The sequence below is a fragment of the Stomoxys calcitrans genome, chromosome 2 (assembly GCF_963082655.1).
Source record: "Stomoxys calcitrans chromosome 2, idStoCalc2.1, whole genome shotgun sequence".
Lineage (NCBI taxonomy): Eukaryota > Metazoa > Arthropoda > Insecta > Diptera > Muscidae > Stomoxys > Stomoxys calcitrans.
The window spans coordinates 221271773-221291298 of NC_081553.1; the positions used below are offsets into that span (position 1 = coordinate 221271773).

The window sequence follows — 19526 nt, forward strand, 5'->3', positions numbered from 1 at the left end:
ATCTCGGAGATGAGTGCACCGATTAAAAAAACATTTTTTATGCTGCCTTATGGTAACCCAGAAACACAAAAAATTTGTATACAACTTTGGGGTCAAACAACCTGAGGGGACGCCCCACCCAAAAACCCATCCAAACGAACACGTTAGCCGATTGCGACAATATGGGTATCAAGTGAAAGGTATTTCATAATAAAGTACAACTTGATTTAAAAACTTGACACCAAGTGCTGTTGGGTCGCCCCACGCGAAAAAAATGGTGACGAAGAAAATGCGAACATATTCCGTACAAATAGTACTGAGTTCTATGACCAACATATTATCGACATGTCGCTGCAGCAGGACAAATTTCGCACAATTCTAATTGCAAATGTAATTAAATGCTCACGAAATGGGCCGAATCAACCCTGCTTCAGTACTGTTGTCTTTGTTGTTGTTTGACTTTTTTTGTGTTCTGTCAAAGAAAAAACCCTTGGGATTTCGCAATGATTTAATACGTATTTTCGCTATGAGTGAAGTCAGTTCTAGGCTTAAGAGAGAGTGTGAGAGTGAAAAATATTTCGAGAGTTTTGTAAATGAGAGGTTGTCGATTTCTACTGAAGGGTTTTCCACGAACTCACGAAGATACCGGCGGGACTCACGAAGATATCGGAATCTTGGAAAAATGATGTTGATCGAATGCATGCATTACAGAATTTATGGTCAAGGAAGCCTTGGGGAGCTTTAAAGCATTTAAGTCACCCGGAACTTATGGAGGCAGACAATCAGGCGCACCATCTGGGCAATATGTTCACAGCGTGCCTTGCACTTGCATATACTCCAAAAGCCTGGCAGAAGGCAAGGGTGGTACTTATACCCAAGCCAAGTTATGCGACACCAAAAGCCTACAGACCTTTAACCGTTATGTTCTTTCTACTCAAGGGAAGGTCGGTGAAGACTGTCCTGCACGGGGTTGTGCATAAAATAGAAGAATCCTTCGATGCCAAGACGTACACACTGGTGGCATGCATTGACATCGAGGGAGCTTTTAATAATGTGCGGACCGACAGATTGAATCAATCCTTATACCAGTATCGGGTGGACCCGTTCCTTAGAGACTGGATAAATCATATGCTAAGGAACAAGTGGATAAATTGTTTTCCAATGACATAAATATAGGGGAGAAGTGGCACAAGGCACGCCACAGGGAGGCATTTTATCGGTGACCACCATAAATGACCTATTACAGATGCTGACTGAGGAGGGATTTGAACCCGTCTACTACGCAGATGATACTATAATACTTATAAGGGATATTATTATACTTCTAAGGTCCTGAACCACCTATGCAGAAATTCTGAAATGGTCTAGCAGATGGCACACGACAGGGCTAGACCTAGGAGTCTAGCCCAGAGAAGACCGAAATATGCCAGGTCATGAGGAAGACGAATGTGGGCCAATTTCTTCTATAGAACAATTTTGATATCTGACAAGGTTAAATATTTAGAAGGCTCACAGATGTTGGGCACTATGTAGACGGGCCGTAGGCTCGAAATGCGCCCTGAATCCGAGGATAGTCCACTGGCTCTACAGAAGCTTGATTAGACCGATACTTACTCACGCTTCAGTTGATTGATGGACTGCTATGGAGAAAAAGTGCATCGTAAGGATAATACAAAAGGTTCAGAGAACATGTTGTCTTGTCATAAGCGAAATGATGAGGACCACGCCTACTGGAACACTGGAGACTATTCTAGATATTCGACGCATAGACATACAGATGAAGTGTGAGGCAGCCACTGCGGCTATGAGACTTAAAGCGATGGGAGAATGGATTGAGTATAGGAGCAGCTCATACCCTCGTGGTATAATCGAGGAGACGATAGGAAACCTGGGAGCAAAGGGAAGAGGTTCCCAATCGGATAACTGATAAGACACTTGAGGTCGAGTGCGTGACACTGCTGGATTGATTGCAGCGGCACAGTCATGGATTGACGGTATTATCAATCTGGCTATCTGGAAGATCATGTTACACGGATGGATCATAGCTAGAGTTCAGACTTGGGCTGGGGGTCTACATTGAGAACCCAGGGACTGAGATCTGTTTTGGACTGCCTGACCATAATATGGTCCTGCAGGCAGAGATCCGGGCAATCACGGAATGCGTGAGGTGATGTGGTGTTAACGCGAGGAAAATCTTTACGGACAGTAAACAGCCCATAAGGCCAATAACAATCAGGACGGTAAGATCACGAACAGTCTTGGAATGTAAGAAGAAGATTAACGCCTTCTCTGAGGATAGCACCATCCGCATCGTCAATAAACTTGGTTAACCCGAAGCCTTTCGGGTCGACGAAAGGTCGACGGAAGATTTAGATCGTGAAAAAGTCGAGGCTATTACTAAAAGGGGGTAAGCAGGAGGTCAGTAAAGCTTTAGGTATCATAACAAGACACATAGGACTATGAGCTCACTTATGCAAAATCGGTGTGGCAAGCTATAGCATGTGTAGGGCATTCGGGGAAGATGATGAAACGTTGGAGCATTTCCTTTGTCATTGCTCGGCTTAAGCGGCTAACAGACACCGGCACTTAGGTGGAGACCCAATACTAGACATGAACCAACGTAGGGGAGTGGTATTAAAAACAATTAGGGATTTTGTAGCAGCACGAATTTCCGGACACATCGAAAATGTTAAATGGCGGCTCCTGACCCATGACATTGTGTTGGCTTGGGTTTCTGGATACTTCAAAAATTGTAAATGCCGGCTCCGCACTCATGACATTATGTTGGCCTGGGTCTCGGGAAATGGGAAAGGGTGGACGAGTACGCCAGAGGAGGCTTCTCCACGGCAAGCAGACCAATCGCCGATCTTGCACATGTATATTTTGTCGAATTACTTAACATAGTAGAGGAGATGGCTAGTTCGGAGGCGGTGGCGAGGTGGGAGTCTGTGGATGGATGTCGGATAGCCAGAACACTCTGGCCTGCAGTTGACCGACGAAGACGAAAGATTTACTTGCCCTTGATAAGGGGTCTCTGAGTACGATTACAGGAGTGGACACTGTTTGATAGGTCATATGGCCGCATATCCTGCACAACGACTACTGTGGACGCTGTCTTGATGAGGATGAGAAGGCGAAGATCGAACACCTGCTCTGCTCATGCCCGCTCAACGACTACACTGTCTTGATGAGGATGAAACAATCGAGCACCTGCTTTACTCATGCTTGAGCTATACGGGCACAGGTTTTCCATTCTAGGAAGACGGGTTTTCGCCAATCTCGGCGATTTTGCAGATGAGTCTCTGGGGAGTCTCCTCAGGCACGTGGATAAGGCGGGTTTGTGTCGACGAGGGACGCTATAAAAGCCTTAGCATGCTGCCATGCATGCGTAGACACGGATTACTACTGCATGGCACTCGGCGAGTAAGCACACGCGTGGTGGCGTAAAAGATAGGCGCTTTCTCCCTATGCTATTATACCCTCCACCATGGGATAGGGGGTATAAAATTACGCAGCAATTGGTGAACCAAGTCATAGATATATTTATCGGGACGATAAATTATTAACCGGCAGCAATTGGTAAACCATTACGCAGCAAATGGTAAACCAAATCGGAGCTATATTTATCGGGACGATAAATTATTAACCGGCAATCATCTGCCGGTTAAGGTTTATCGTTAGCATAAGCAATAAGCTTATACTCAGAAAACCAAATTCCCTTAACCAAAAGAATATCGAGACGATAAATTGTAGCCGAAGATGGAGAAACCTAGCCCAAGTAAGTTATTGGTTTAGAATAACACATAGACTTGATCCGTTTATCCCTGCTTACGTTACGTCCCATTAATTATAGGCATTTAGGTTATATATTTCACAGAATAAGTCATAAACTTTAGATTATCATGCAGGGAAGCCCCTTTGAAAATCGTGATCGCGGTTTATTCAGGTTTATTCCACAGTCATTCATTCACATTAAAATGTTGCAATAGCAAATAATGGTCTTTAATCAATCACAGCGTTTAAATGGCCGGACATGGTATGAAAATTAATCGTTTCGTAAATGAAAGGCACACGTTTTAAAAGATGATCGTATATTAACAATTTAATTAGAAAGGTTTTCAGAGAAAAGGAGGGCTCGTAATTAATTTGAATTTTCTAAACATTGTTGTGTAATACAAAGAATTATGTGGAAGATGATTAATACTTGCGTTGATAAACGTCAAAACCAAATAAAACAAGTAAGTTCGGCCTGACCGAATCTTATATACCCTCCATTGTGGATCGCATTTGTCGAGTTCTTTGCGCGCTATCTCTTTTTAGGCAAACAAAAAATAATGAATAACAACTGTTTTGCTATTGGAGCTATATCAAGTTATTGGGACCATTAATAAATTAAATGCTGAACATTGTATTGGTTGCCCAAAAAGTAATTGCGAACTTTAATCAAATATACTTTTTTTACACTTTTTTTCTAAAGCAAGCTAAAAGTAACAGCTGATAACTGACAGAAGAAAGAATGCAATTACAGAGTCACAAGCTGTGAAAAAAATTGTCAACGCCGACTATATGAAAAATCCGCAATTACTTTTTGGGCAACCCAATAGAAGTCATTGTGTATTATTTCAGTCCATTCGGATAAGTCCATTCGCCTTGTAGGGGCTCAAAAAACAAAAATCGGGAGAACGGCTTATATGGGAGCTGTGTCAGTCTATAGACCATATTGCACACGTATGTTGAGGGCCATGGGAGAAGCCGTTGTACAAAATGTGTGCTAAATCGGATGAGAAGTGCTCTCTCTAGAGGCTCAAGAAGTCAAGGAGCTAGATCGGTTTATATGGCAGCTATATCAGGTTATGTAGCGATTTGCGCCATACTACATACACAGTTTTTGGAAGTCATATCAAAACACCTCATGCAAAATTTTAGCCAAATCGGATGAGAATTCGGCCCTCTAGCGGTTCAAGAAGTCAAGATCCAAGATCGGTTCATATGGCACCTATACCAGGCTATAGACCGATTCGGACCATACTGCGCACAATGGTTGGAAGTGATACCAAAACACCACGTGCAAAATTTCAGTCAAATCGGATGAGAATTGCGCCCTCTAGAGCTTCATCCAGTCAAGACCCAAGATCGGTTTATATGACAGCTATATCAAAACATGAACCGATTTGAACCATTTACAATCCCAACCGACCTACACTAAAAAGTAGAATTTGTGCACAATTTTAATCGGATAGCTTTACTCCTTCGAAAGTTAGCGTGCTTTCGACATGGCTAGTTCGACTTATAATGTCACGACGATCAAAAATATTTATACTTTCTGGGGTCTGAGACGCATATTTCGAGGTGTTACAAATAGAATGACGAAATTAGTACACCCCCATCCTATGGTGGAGGATATAAAAAAAAACTAATAAATTATATAAAACCTATTTAATAATTATTCGAGATTGGAGATTTGTAAAAAGAGAATTTATAATTAATTATAATAGTCCACTTTGTGCGGCTCCTAGTTTTTACCTTATAATTTGATTTTATCACACTTTGAAATGATTATTTAAGTTTTATAGTTTTATTATTTGAATTTAAACGCTAACCAAATGACATATATTTCACACATTATTCAATGGCAGCCAACATTTTCCCTACAATTCACTACAGTTATTTATCGATGAAGTTCATTAATTAGGCGTTGTGTAAAAATAAGCGCAAAACAAAAAACTTCCGTTTTTAATTAAAAATTCCATTCCATGTAACGTTGTAAACCCCATTTTGAAAAAAAAAACAAAAATAAATCATGTTAAAAACAAAAACAAAAACAATTTTTAACGTTTCCCCAACGGCATAGGCAAGCTTCTAAAGATATTCTGTTGCGAATCACAACAACGTACGTACTACAAGCAGCGATTTGTGTGTGTTTAATGTAAGAACAACGCTTGCAAGACGGAATTAGTTACTAAAATAGCAATAACTTGATATCATTAATGAAAAGATAATTAATTGATTGGAATAGACTATACACAAACTTGAAAATAACATTTATTGGTAGAATAAATAAATTAATGGATTAATCGTACTTAAATCCTCTTGGAGCAAATCTAGATTTGTGACGCGATTTCGGAAATGTCGTTTTTTGCCACGAGGTTTCCTATAAATTTTAATCTGAGCAAATCTCCTTCCAAATTCAAATGCAACTCTGCGTTTGCATTGAATATCGGTTATTAACGGGATTTTGGGCAGCAGTTTCCTATTATTTAGTAGTAATTTAATAAAATCGTTTCACATACTTAATTGCAGACCGCAATGTATATGCTGAACACAATAAAAATGCTAATCACAATAAAAACGCTGTCAAAAAACTCACTGCTGACTTAAACCGCATAAATCGTAGTGGTAACGGGTTTTGGAGATTGTCTCAAATCAAGTGTATTTGGGCTCTAGTGGAAACATGGTTTTACATTACTTTACTATAATTGGCTATGACAGAACATTTGTTCCACTAGCCGAACGTCGAAAAGCTTTCCAAGCGCCTCGTCTTCAGCGCTCATTCTAGAATCTCTGAAATCAAGTTTCGAGGTGTCTTCCACGACTTGATCTTTCCATCGGGCTTTTGGTCTTCCCGATTTGCGTGTACCATCGTGTTTGCCTTTAAAAGACTTTTTTGCTGGAGCTTCTTCATCCATTCTGACAATATGACCTAGCCAACGCAGCCGTAGTATTTTGATAAGTGTAACTATGCAATCTTCGTCATAAAGCTCGTGGTTCATACGACGCCTATGTTCTCCATTAACGCAAACTGGTCCATATATTTTACGAAAAATCTTTCTTTCTCAAATATTCCACGCACTGCCTCATCTGCTTTCACAAGTATCCATGCCTCAGAACCATATACGATGGCGGTTCGGAAACTTCTTAGGCTAGTACTAAAAGCGCGGTATAAACAGAAAAAAGTTAAGTGTTTTGGAAACTTCCATCTCTGCTATGAACACATGTTAAATTTTGTTTCGATTTGGCAACTCCTTCATATAGAAACAGGTGGTCACAAAAGATGCATCCGCTATTTTTTTTACAATAGAAAAATTAGAAATGCGTGGTGTCATTAAATATTTACATAAAAAAAGGTTTATCGGGACAAGAAATTCATAATGATATGGTGAATGTGTTAGGTGAAAGTGCTCCATCATATGCAACAGTAAAAAATTGAGTTGCTGAATTTAAACGTGGTTGTATGGATTATAAGCATCGATCCATTACTGTTGATGAGACGTGGAGACTGAAGCTGGAGGAAGTGCCCCAAAGAAGGCAAAAACAATTTAGTCGGCTGGTAAGGCTATGGCAACGGTTTTTTGGGACTTGGGACAAAGGTTTTTTATTGATTGACTATCTGCAAAAGGGTACAACAATAACATCCAGAGTACTATTGCAACCTTTTGGATCAATAAAATGTACAAATTCGAAAAAAAAGTTACTACGTCCTGGCTTACAACACAAAAAATTTTCATCAAGACAACGCACCAGCGCACAAGAGTGTTTTAAAAATGGCTAAAATCAAAGAATTAAAGTACGAGTTGCTTGACCACCCACCTTATTCTTCTGATTTGGTGACTTTATTCTGTTCCCAAATCTAAAAAATGCCTTGCTGTCAAGCGTTTTACCTCAAATGAAGATGCAATTACAGTTGTAAACGACTATTTTGAAGAACTTGCGGAAAACAATTTTAACCAAGGGATAGAATTGCTGGATAAGCGTTGGACTAAGTTTATTGAAGTTTCAGGAGATTATAGTGAAAAATACAAATATTTTTGAAAAACTAACTATTCCCTTTCATTGATAGGCTAAGAAGTTTACGAACCGCCCACGTAACAACACGGGTAGTATCAGTGTCTTGTATAGTGTAATCTTCGTCTTTCAAGAGGTGGCCTTGTTTCTAAACTGCTTACTTAATCCAAAGTAGCATCTGTTTGCCAGTATTATTCTTCGATTTATCTCAAAACTGGTGTCATTCGTTTCGGTTACAGCGATGCCGAGGTATAGATAAAGTTGCTGAATATCTCAAAGTTGTGGTTCCCAACTTTCTCCATTTTCTTTATCTGCTCGGTTGTACAAGGCGTTTGGGGAGTTGAAACCATCCATTTCGTCTTATCTTCATTTACTGCCAGACCCATTTTCACTGACTGACTCTTTCGATTCTTTCAAAGGCTGCAGTTACTGCTTTCGCTAACCGACCTATGATGTCGATGTCTACGGCATAGGCGAGTAGCATGTGTTCTCTTGTGATTAGTGTGTCATATCTATTCACATCTGCATTTCGTATAATCTTCTCCAGCAGGATATTAAAGAGATCACACGATAGGCTGTTTCCTTGTCTGAAACCTCGTTTGGTATTAAATGATTCGGAGAGATTTTTTCCTATTCTTAGTGAGGAATCAGCAAGTGTCATCCTGCAGAACTCCTGGGTTCGAATTCTGTCGAGAACATCATGAAAATTTTCAGCGGTGGTTATCCCCTTCTAATGCTGGGGACATTTGGGAGGTACTGTACCATTTGGTATGAGAGCCATGTAAAAACTTCTCCACAAAGAGATGTCGCACTGAGGCACGCCGTTCGGACTTGGCTATAAAATGGAGGACCCTTATCATCGAGCTTAAACTTGAATCGGGCAGCACTCATTGATATGTGAGAAGTTTACCCCTGTTCCTTAATTCATTCATTTGTTCATGGGCAAATTTGCATTTGCATCCTGCAGAGTCTTATTAATTATGCGGGGATACCAATCTCAGACATGGCTTGAAATACCTTTGAAAGTAAAAGGTTATCGAAAGCGGCTTTGTAGTCAACAAAGAGATGGTAGGTGCTGATTTATCCTTCTTTTCCAGGACTTGGCGCAGTGTGAATATCTGGTCCAGCGTGGATTTACCAGTTGTAAAGCCGCATTGAAAGGGCCCAATTATCCCATTGACTTTAGTTTTTAATCTTTCTTTCACACAGTACGCTCGAGAGTATCTTGTATGCGATGGGAAGGAGGCTTATTCCTCTGTAGTTGGCACATTCAGTCTTGTCCCCTTTCTTGTGTACGGGACATAGTATGCTGACGTTCCAATCATCGGGTATGCGTTCTTCTAGCCAGATAGTGCAGACAAGGTGATGCATACGCCCTATCAACGTGCTGCCTCCGGTCTTGAATTAAATTTGAATTTCAGATATAATTTGCGAACTGTGATATTCATTGAAATCTTGTCGCACTATAATTTTCTTATTTCGTCGAAATTTGATTTAAAGAAAATTTCTTAATAATTTAATTTTCCGAGATAAAACCTTAAAAAATTGATTTTCACCAAAAATTTTAGTGAAAATTGATTTTTATTTGGAAATTTTCGTTAAAATTTTTTTTTTTTTCAGAAAAAATGTGCCTTACAACCTACTCTAGTTGGGATGATATATAAAGCACCATGATCCATTTGACATCGCCCGCCGATGATATTTCGTGGTCGAAATTGAAATCGCGATACGGGATAACCAGTCAGATGCTTCTAACAACAACACCACTTTTGCTGACTTTCAAATGTTTTTTGCTATACTATTCTTATACCGGACAATATCCTGCAATGGAATCTCAATAAGATTTTAAGACCGAAAAAAGAAAGCGCAAACAGTCAAAAATTTTTACCCTAAAATATTGGGTTGCCCAAAAAGTAATTGCGGATTTTTTAAAAGAAAGTAAATGCATTTTTAGTAAAACTTAGAATGAACTTTAATCAAATATACTTTTTTACACTTTTTTTCTAAAGCAAGCTAAAAATAACAGCTGATAACTGACAGAAGAAAGAATGCAATTACAGAGTCACAAGCTGTGAAAAAATTGTCAACGCCGACTATATGAAAAATCCGCAATTACTTTTTGGGCAACCCAATATTTTGGATAATAAAATTTCGTAAAATAAAAAAAAAAACAAATCAATTAAAAAACAGTCAATTAACCATATAGAGTAGACATGATTTATGTTTTTACAAAAAAAAAGGCAACTAAACTTTCAATACTACAAAGTGGAAACAAGAACAACTTTTCACTACGAAAATGATCAGCAGCTTTAAATCTTCCGGTATCCTAACAACGCGTTGTTGATGTTTCTAATATTAAATATCGCATTCATAAAACAAACAAATGACACTAAGGAAGGGGGAGGAGGCGGCAGGTCGCACATATTGCATTACAAAATGTGTACAAAACTCATGAATAAATAGCTACTAAATGTCATCATGGCTTGAACCTGCCATTATTTAAGTTAACGTACGACAACAACAAAAAAGTGAAAAAGACTTTAAGTTTCTACAGTTTAACACATTATTACAAGTATATATAGCGTACTTAAATGTGTGTTTACATTAGGGTTTAAGGGAAAAAATTAAAGATTAAATTTGGTATAAAATCAGGGGCCTAATTCTCGCATCCGTTATCGGACGAGTTTTTGTTCGAAGTTTAATTCCGTACCGTAAGTACAAATTAAATCATGGCTTACGATCGTAATTTGTCAAAAAGTTATCGATTGCAGGGAAGAACAAATCGATACGCCGAGCATATTTTGCCATCTCAAAGGTAAACAAAGCAAATGGTGGTTGTATAAAAAAAAAGTTATTACTTCTAAAAAAATATATGTAAAACGCTCTAAACAATATGCAATTGTTTTTATACCCTACACCACGTCTATGATACAGGACAGGATCCATTGATAAGTATACCGATCGACTCAGAATCACCTTCAATTTAGCTATGTCCATCTGTTTGTCCGTCTGTCCATGTTAACTTGTGTACAAAGTACAGGGCGCAGTTTTCATCCAATCATCTTAAAATTTGGAACAGGCATGTTTTTCAGCCTAGAGAAGAAGCCTTTTGGAAATTAGAAAAATCGGTTCAGAATTGGATATAGCCCCCATATATATGTTCGTCCGATTTGCAGTAATATTTCAATAAAATGGGCATTTGTTAACCGATTCTCTCGAAATTTGGCAGGAAGGATTTTCTTTTGATAAAGATATAGCTGCCATATATATATCACCCGATTTTAATTTCTAGAGTCACAGCAAGCGCATTTATAGACCCATTTTGCCAAAATTTCGCACAACGCTTTCCACGTTCCAATATTAATTATGCGATTTTGAGCTTGTTTTTTTAAGAAAAAACATAGGAATTGGACTAATCCGATTTTTTTGTCATAATCTTCAATACTGTATACTCAACTCGAAAAATTTTTTCGCATAAAAAATTGAAAAATTTTTTTAAGGGGTTAGACTTTGCTAAAAAAATGTGCAAAAAAATAAAATGTGAAATTTTACGTAATTTTGTTTATTGCACGAATCGTTTTCGAATTTCGAACTGCGGAATGCTGGAAAATGATCGAAATACCAAAAAATTAAGGAGTTACAGCTTTTTTTGCCCTGATAATGATTTTGAATTTTTACGCCACAAAGATTTGGTTTTTGCGATGTTTCTCATAGAAAACTTTACATTATTCCTTCAGTAATTGCAAACACATGTTTGCTTTTTTTTAATTTTTTGGATATTATTTGAAGCGATTTTGAAGCAATACTATTAAGTTTTCAAGGAAAAAGTATGGCTGCGTCCAGCACCATTACGGAAAGGGATTTTCTTCACGAATCCAATGGTGTCCTCAGAATTTTGAAATTCGCAAAACTAAAGATGTTACAGTAATTTCAAACTCATTTCGATTTTTTACCATTTTTCATAATCATCAATACTGTCGCCCTGAATGCGGATATCGCGAGTTCTGGCGAGAACATCGGGCAAAGCGGTGTTTATTCCCTCTTAATGTTGGCGACATTTGCAAGGTTCAATACCATGCATGGTTATTTAAGAAATTTCCCCCAAAGAGGTGTCGCACTGCGAGAAGCCGTTCTGACTCGGCTATAAAAAAAGGTCCCTTATCATTAAGTTTAAACTTGAATCGGAAAGCACTCATTGATGTGTGAGAATTTGCCCCTTCTCAGGTTCCTGGTGGTAATGTTCTTCCCTAGGGTAATGTTCTCATTATGGGAGGGATGGCACCTCAGACATTTCGACTCAAATATGGATATTAAATTCACGCGCATTTCCAAATCCCTTTAATTTGAGCCCCTTATTGTCATGGCCAGTAAATATAACCCGTTTAGAGGGTGTTTTGGGGCTGGGGCGGCCACCGGCACCTTTTTACTCAAAATAGATATCAAATTCGTTTTTTATTCCCAACGAAAATGAAGTTCAGTTTAGGGGGTGATTTGAGGCGTACCCAAAAAACTTGGCTTCAAAATCGGATATCAACCTTTACCTTACCTTCCATTTGAGTCCCATATTGTCACAATAGGTCAAATAACATATTTGGTGGTAGGTCAAATAACATATTTGGAGGTCAAATAACATATTTGGAGGTCAAATAACATATTTGGAGGAAAAATAACATATTTGGAGGAAAAGCGCCACCTAGAATTTTTATGTAATATTCGTAGTCTATTTCCTAATACCTTTCATTTGAGTGCCATATAGCCATGGTTGGCTAATATGCCCATTTGGGGGTATTTGGGGGTGGGCGACCTGCCATCATTTGGATCTAATGTTTTATGCCATATTTATAATCTACTGCCTAATACTTTTCATTTGAATCCCATATCGACATGAACTTTGAAAATATCTGTTTAAAGGAGTTTTGGGGTTGGGGGGGTGGCGGCCCGCTGGGTACTTGGACCTAAATTTTAATATCATATTCATGGTCTCCAATACCTTTCATTTGATATCCTTATTGTGCCCATCGGACCACTTTCGGATATGGGTGGCGTTTTAGTGGTAAGTGGGAGGGTACGCCTCCTCCCGATATCTAAAAACTCCATAGCCTATGTTTCCTTCCAGACAAACGTACACAATCTATGAAAATTTTAAGAAAATCGGTTCAGCCAAGTATCTAGAGACGTTTTTGAGGGATGGCGTGACCTCCTATACTTCGATCTGATTTTGTATGCCAGATTCGAAATCTATTCGCGAATACCTTTTTTTTGAGCCCCATATTGAAATGAAGGTGCAATGTGTCTGTTTGGGGAGTTTTGGGGTTGGTACCATATTATTCGTATACTACTCTCCTTTCATTGGATACCTATATTGTCCCGATCGGTCCACTTTTGATTTTGGGAGGTGTTTTTGGGGTAACGGTGGAGGGTCCGCCCCCTTCCGCGCACTTTTTTTTCTAAAGCAAGCTAAAAGTAACAGCTGATAACTGACAGAAGAAAGAATGCAATTACAGAGTCAAAAGCCGTTGAAAAAATTTGTCAACGCCGACTATATGACTTGGGCGACTATAATATTTGGACAACCCAATATTTATGTTTAAAAAAAAAAAATTATGATAATTTGTTAAAGCTTTTCGCAACTATTCCGAAAGCTGAATAGAATACTCTGCTTATGCGTCTAAGGCACCGGGGTAAATGTGTGTTTAAAGCTAGGATTCAAACAAGCATAATATTTAAACTTAAATTCCTCTTACCCTGATATACAATAATAATAAATGGTGCTTACAAACATTGAAATGTTCGTGAGCTCATTAACAAGCTCTTGACACTGCAACAACTACCTCTTGGATATGTGTGTTTAGCAAGATGGCAGGCAACTAGACAATGTAACAACCAACAGATGATAAAACACCTGGTCCAAAGCAAACTTCTAAGCGAATTGGCCGTTGGCTGGAGTAAAACTATGCTTGGTTGGTTATTACGTATTATTCGGTCGTTGAGAGTCTCTTCGAAAAACGAACTTGCGACAACCACAATCGAATGTCATTTGCAGGTTTAATCTGCACATCAACCAAGCGACCACACAGAGCCTTACAGCATCAGCGTTGGCGCAATGAATTCAACTTGAAAACGTTTAAATCAAGGTTTTATTTAATCTTTATAATGTTTGTAGCCGCTTTTGTTTTCTATTTTTTCGTCGGACTTGCTGAAATGTTAGCCAACAATAAGTAATTACATCGAAAAGAATTCATTTTTACAATATGCCCCCCCCAAAGCTTAGGCGAGCAAACAGACGGTTACGAGGGTCCCTGCACTGCTACATTGTTTTGGTAGTCAATTGTTAATTCAAACATTTGCCGTAACTCGATTTATGATCTCGTATTTTCTATGCCAGGCAAGTGATCACGAGGTTCATCTTTTGAAAAGTCAGCCTACCTATATTTGAGTGTTTTATATCTTACAATATATTGGGTTGCCCAAAAAGTAATTGCGGATTTTTCATATAGTCGGCGTTGACAAATTTTTTCACAGCTTGTGACTCTTTCTTCTGTCAGTTATCAGCTGTTACTTTTAGCTTGCTTTAGAAAAAAAAGTGTAAAAAAAGTATATTTGATTAAAGTTCATTCTAAGTTTTATTAAAAATGCATTTACTTTCTTTTAAAAATCCGCAATTACTTCTAGGGCAACCCAATATATAAAAAATTCAATTTGTGTTTGTTTGTCGGTTTGTTCCAAAACGGGTGAACCGATTCAAAAACGGCTGAACCGATTACCTTGAAATGTTCATAGATTGTGTAGGTTGGTCTGGAGGGAAACATAGGCTATAAAATTTGTTGATATCGGGAGGGGGGGCGGACCCTCCCCCTTACCCCAAAAGTACTACCCAAAAATAAAAGTGAACCGATCGGGACAATATGGGATTCAAATGAAAGGTATTCAAGAGTGGAGTACGAGTTTAATTATAAAAATAGGGTCTAAGTACCTGAGGGCTGCCCTAGGCCCAAAACTCCTAAACATGAGTTTATTTGACGCTCATGACAATATGGGACTCAAATGAAAGGTATTCGGGAGTAGATTACGAATATGGTCAGGAACTAGGAATAGATTCTATAATTTATTGATAACGAAAGGGGGGCGGACTCTCCACCGTTACCCCAAAAAAACCACCCAAAATCAAAAGTGGACCGACAAGGACAATATGAGTATCAAATGAAAAGTATGCGGGAGTAGATAACGAATCTGGCATTCAAATTCATGACGAAGTATAGGGGGTCACCCCACCCCCACAAAAAAGCCCAACATGGCCACATTAGCCAATCACGGATATATGGGACTCGGTTTCTTTGTTCCCTATAAACGGGAACACGGCAAAACCTGCAAATGCAAAATTTGCCCATAAAGATTCCACTAAGGAACAGGGGCAAACTTCTCACCTATCAATGAGTGCAGTCCAATTCAAGTTTAAGCTCAATGATAAGGGCCCTCCTTTTTATAGCCGAGTCCGAACGGCGTGACGCAGTGCGACACCTCTTTGGAGAGAAGTTTTACATGGCATAATACCTCACAAATGTTGCCAGCATTGGGAGGGGAAAGCCACCGCAGAATTTTTTTTTGTGGTGGTCTCGCCAGGATTCGAACCCAGGCGTTCAACGTCATAGGCGGACATGCTAACCTCTGCGCTACGGTGGCCCCGAAAACGGCAAAACCTATTTTCTCGAAATTTTTGCATATTGTGTAGGTTGGTCTGGAAGGAAACATAGGCTATATAAATTTTCGGTATCGGAAGGGGACCAAACCCTCCCCCTTACGCCTAAAACACAACCCAAAATCAAAAGTGGGCCGATAGGGACAATATAGGTACCAAATGAAAGGTATTGGAGAGAGAGAGAGAGAGAATACGAATATGGTATTGAAATTTGAGTCTAAGAACCCATCGGGTTGCCCCAAACAGAAATATTGAACGTTCATTTCAATATGGGGCTCAAATGAAAGGTAGAGTAGATTTCGTCGAAATATAAGGATCAGATCGAAGTATAGGGGGTCAGCCACGCATCAAAAACGTCATTAGACCCATTATGACTATATGATACTTGGCTGAACCGATTTTCTTAAAATGTTCATACATTCGGTATGTTTGTCTGGAAGGAAACATAGGCTATATAATTTTTAGATATCTGGAGGAGGCGGACCCTTTCCGCAAAACGCCACCCATATTAAATGAAAGATATTGGAGACCAGAACACAAATATGGTACTAAAATTTGAGTTCAAGTATCCAGCGTTCAAGTCTAGGTGGCGCTTTTCCTCCTAAAGAATACGTCAAATGTGTAATTCGACCCATTATGACAATATGCGATTCAAATGAAAGGTATTTGAGAGTAGAAAACGAATTTGATATCCAATTTTGGAGTCAAGTGGTTTGGGGTACGCCCTAAAGCACCCCCTAAACTGAACTTCATTTCCGTTGGGAATAAAAAACGAATTTGATATCTATTTTCAGTAAAAAGTGCCGGTGGCCCCCCTAGCCCCAAACACCCTCCAAACGGTTCATATTTACCGGCCATAGCAATATGGGGCTTAAATTAAAGGGATTTTGAAGTGCAGCACGTATTTGATATCCATATTTGAGTCGAAATGTCTGAAGTGCCATCCCTCCCATAATGAGAACATTAGCCTGAGGAAGAAAATTACCACTAGGAACCGAGAAGGGGCAAATTCTCACACATCAATGAGTGCTTTCCGATTCAAGTTTAAACTTAATGATAAGGGACCTTTTTTTATAGCCGAGTCTGAAAGGCGTCCCGCAGTGCGACACCTCTTTGGGGAACATTTTTTAAATGACTGTGCATGGCATTGTACCTCGCAAATGTCGCCAACATTAAGAGGGGATAAACACCACTTTGTTCGATGTTCTCGCCATTTCAGCGTGATACGTGCCTACAATGGCACGAATTCGAAGTGTCCCTACCCTAAAAAAATATTGGGTTGCCCAAAAAGTAATTGCGGATTTTTTAAAAGAAAGTAAATGCATTTTTTATAAAACTTAGAATGAACTTTAATCAAATATACTTTTTTACACTTTTTTTCTAAAGCAAGCTAAAAGTAACAGCTGATAACTGACAGATGAAAGAATGCAATTACAGAGTCACAAGCTGTGAAAAAACTTGTCAACGCCGACTATATGAAACATCCGCAATTACTTTTTGGGCAACCCAATATTAGAGAGTTAAAGAAGGCCCTCAGCGCAGCGGGCCCTGTTCAGCTAGTAATCTATAAGGAAAATCTGTCAACTAAATCTACTTTAAGGCTGCATTAAGTTTTTTATGAATATCGTTCAGGATCACGCCGAAAGGGCAACGAATGATAGATGGTCACAAAGGGGGTTTTGGGTGAACATACCAAAATAAGGTGGCTTAATATAGAATTGAAGAAGCCTACCGTTTTGCTGGCGATGATTATCTGAATTACCGGATGTGAACATTCGCTAGTTGTTGTACTTTTTAAATCTGGATGGATTAACGGTAGGAACAAGAAGGCAATGGACGAAAACATCTAAATGAGTCTGAACGGTATACTGCTACTTAAACCTAACCTTAGTGCGTCTCTGGCAGAATATGGAAATAAAAGAAAGCTGAAACTCTCGAGAGTACATAGAAATTAAAGAAATATAACTTTGACAATAAAGTTGTAGCAGCAGTTGTATTGAATTACAATATTGGCGAAAATGGATTAAGTAGACAGTTTAGAATCAAAAACGAGAGTTGTTATATTGTTTTGAAGCATGGGTACTTGTGAAAGCTGAGTTATTGGAGTGTTTGAGAGAAAATTGCTAAAACATGAATTATTTTCCCCCAGATTAAGATATTGGCGCCGGCACGTGTACGGATAATTAATATGTCTTGCCGAGATCTCTACTCGACGACTCTTCTTACTGCTAACTGATTTCTCATTTAGCATACCCAACAAAGCCTTTGCAGAAAATACAACTTTTTCACCAAACCTCGTGACAACCACACTCAATAGATGTCAGAGGCATTTGGATAAACGTCTATGCGAAAATGTCGCTGTAACAATAACTCTATAATAACAACTGCAAATTTTGCGAGAATTTTACATCACGTGTTTTTCCATTTCAAGCAAACAGTCAACAACAAATTACCCATTGTTAGAATTCATCAAACATGGCAATTTTGACTAAATTTTTCCCAGAGAATATGCGAGTGCAGTGTTTACACATCATATGGTAAAGTATTGTAGTTTGACACCTCTGAAGTTAATTATTGTAGTTTTTATTTGTATTTTCTTTTCACTGTTTACTCTTTTCGTTACATACATTGTTGGAATATGACGACTTGTTGCATTTCTTCTCAATCGAGCTTCCGCCATCTTTTCACTTTTTCGTTGTCTATGATGATGAGAAGATTAAAAAAATGATTTCAAAGTTGCTTTCGTTACATTCGTATTTCCGATTTTGCGCGGATTTTTCATACACGCACGTTAGCTTCACTTTTGCTACCAAACAATTGCGGTGTGTGTAGTCGACTAAATTTTAAGCCTGTTATGATAATTCTTCTCCGAATTTCTATCTATTTTAGCGGATATATTGGGCTGTACCGAAAAACCGAAAAAAGTTTAACGAATTTTGAATTTAAAAAAAAATACAAAATTGTTGATAACCTAAAACAAATTCACTGTTTATACCCTACACCACCTCTGTGGTACAGGGTATTATAACTTTGCGCATTTGTTTGCAACGCTTCGAAGGAGAAGAGCCAGACCCATTGATAAGTATACCGATCAGCTTAGATGAAAGATATATCGGAGAGCTATATCTAAATCTGAACCGATTCTTTCTGCTTCATTTTACGTCTCCATATGTGTGCAAATTTCCATAAAAATCGGTTCAATTTTAGATATAGCTCCCATACATATCTTTCATCCGATATGGCCTTTTAAGGCTGTAGAAGCTACAATATTGTTCCAATCTTAACAAAATTTAGCATGGGGTATTTTATTCAACGTCCTCATATGTGTGCAAAATTTTATAAAAATCGGTTCAGATTTAGATATAGCTCTCATATATATCTTTCTTTGGTCACATACAATATAAGGCGTGAGATGTTCTATTTGACGTCACAGCATGTGTCATCAAAATTGGCACAGGTTTCAATATAACTCCCATATAATCTTTTATCCTATATGGCCTTTTGAGGATGTGCCAATCCAAATTTGTTGTCCTATGGTCGGAAAATCTGACTAGATTTCGAGATAAGTTGTACATATAAAAAGTACCACGTACACCAGGTGGTGTAGGGTATCACATAGTCGGCTCCGCCTGACTTTTGCCTTTCCTTGCTGGTTTTACACACGCATACTTTGTTGAGTCTCAGATCATTACATCGATAAGTTACAAATTGAGTAATCAATTTGTTTTTAAATAAGAACGAAAAAAAAATCGGTATTTTCCTATAAATAAATTCTTTTAAAAATTTCTAAATCAACTTTTGACCAAATTGTGTTTAGCTACCTTCAATAAAGTTTTCGATACCGCCTAGCCAGAATGAGGTCAAAATCGCAGTACCTTAACAATTGAATAAAGCAACGGGAACCGATGCGTTGCCAGCTGAGTAAACATGTGGATAAAGTGCAAGGAGCTCCGCTTGATACACACTGCAGTGGTGGTTTAACCTTTTCGATATGACCAGTTCTAGATCTTTAGAATACACCCCAAAGCCCACTTGGTCGTTTAGTTTGGAACCATCCTTATAGAAGTCT

At 38.6% G+C, this 19526-nt stretch overlaps 1 protein-coding gene across 1 annotated transcript in view; it reads right to left on the reverse strand.

Moving 5' to 3' along the window:
- The window catches only part of LOC106088298 (facilitated trehalose transporter Tret1), a 55916-nt gene extending 37636 nt beyond the window's left edge, over positions 1 to 18280 (reverse strand). The window contains exon 1 of the mRNA XM_013253739.2: positions 18085 to 18280. Within this exon, the coding sequence (XP_013109193.2) occupies positions 18085 to 18137 (53 nt within the window). The 5' untranslated portion in view covers positions 18138 to 18280. The remainder of the gene's footprint in view (positions 1 to 18084) is intronic.
- Positions 18281 to 19526: the final 1246 nt, after the last annotated feature.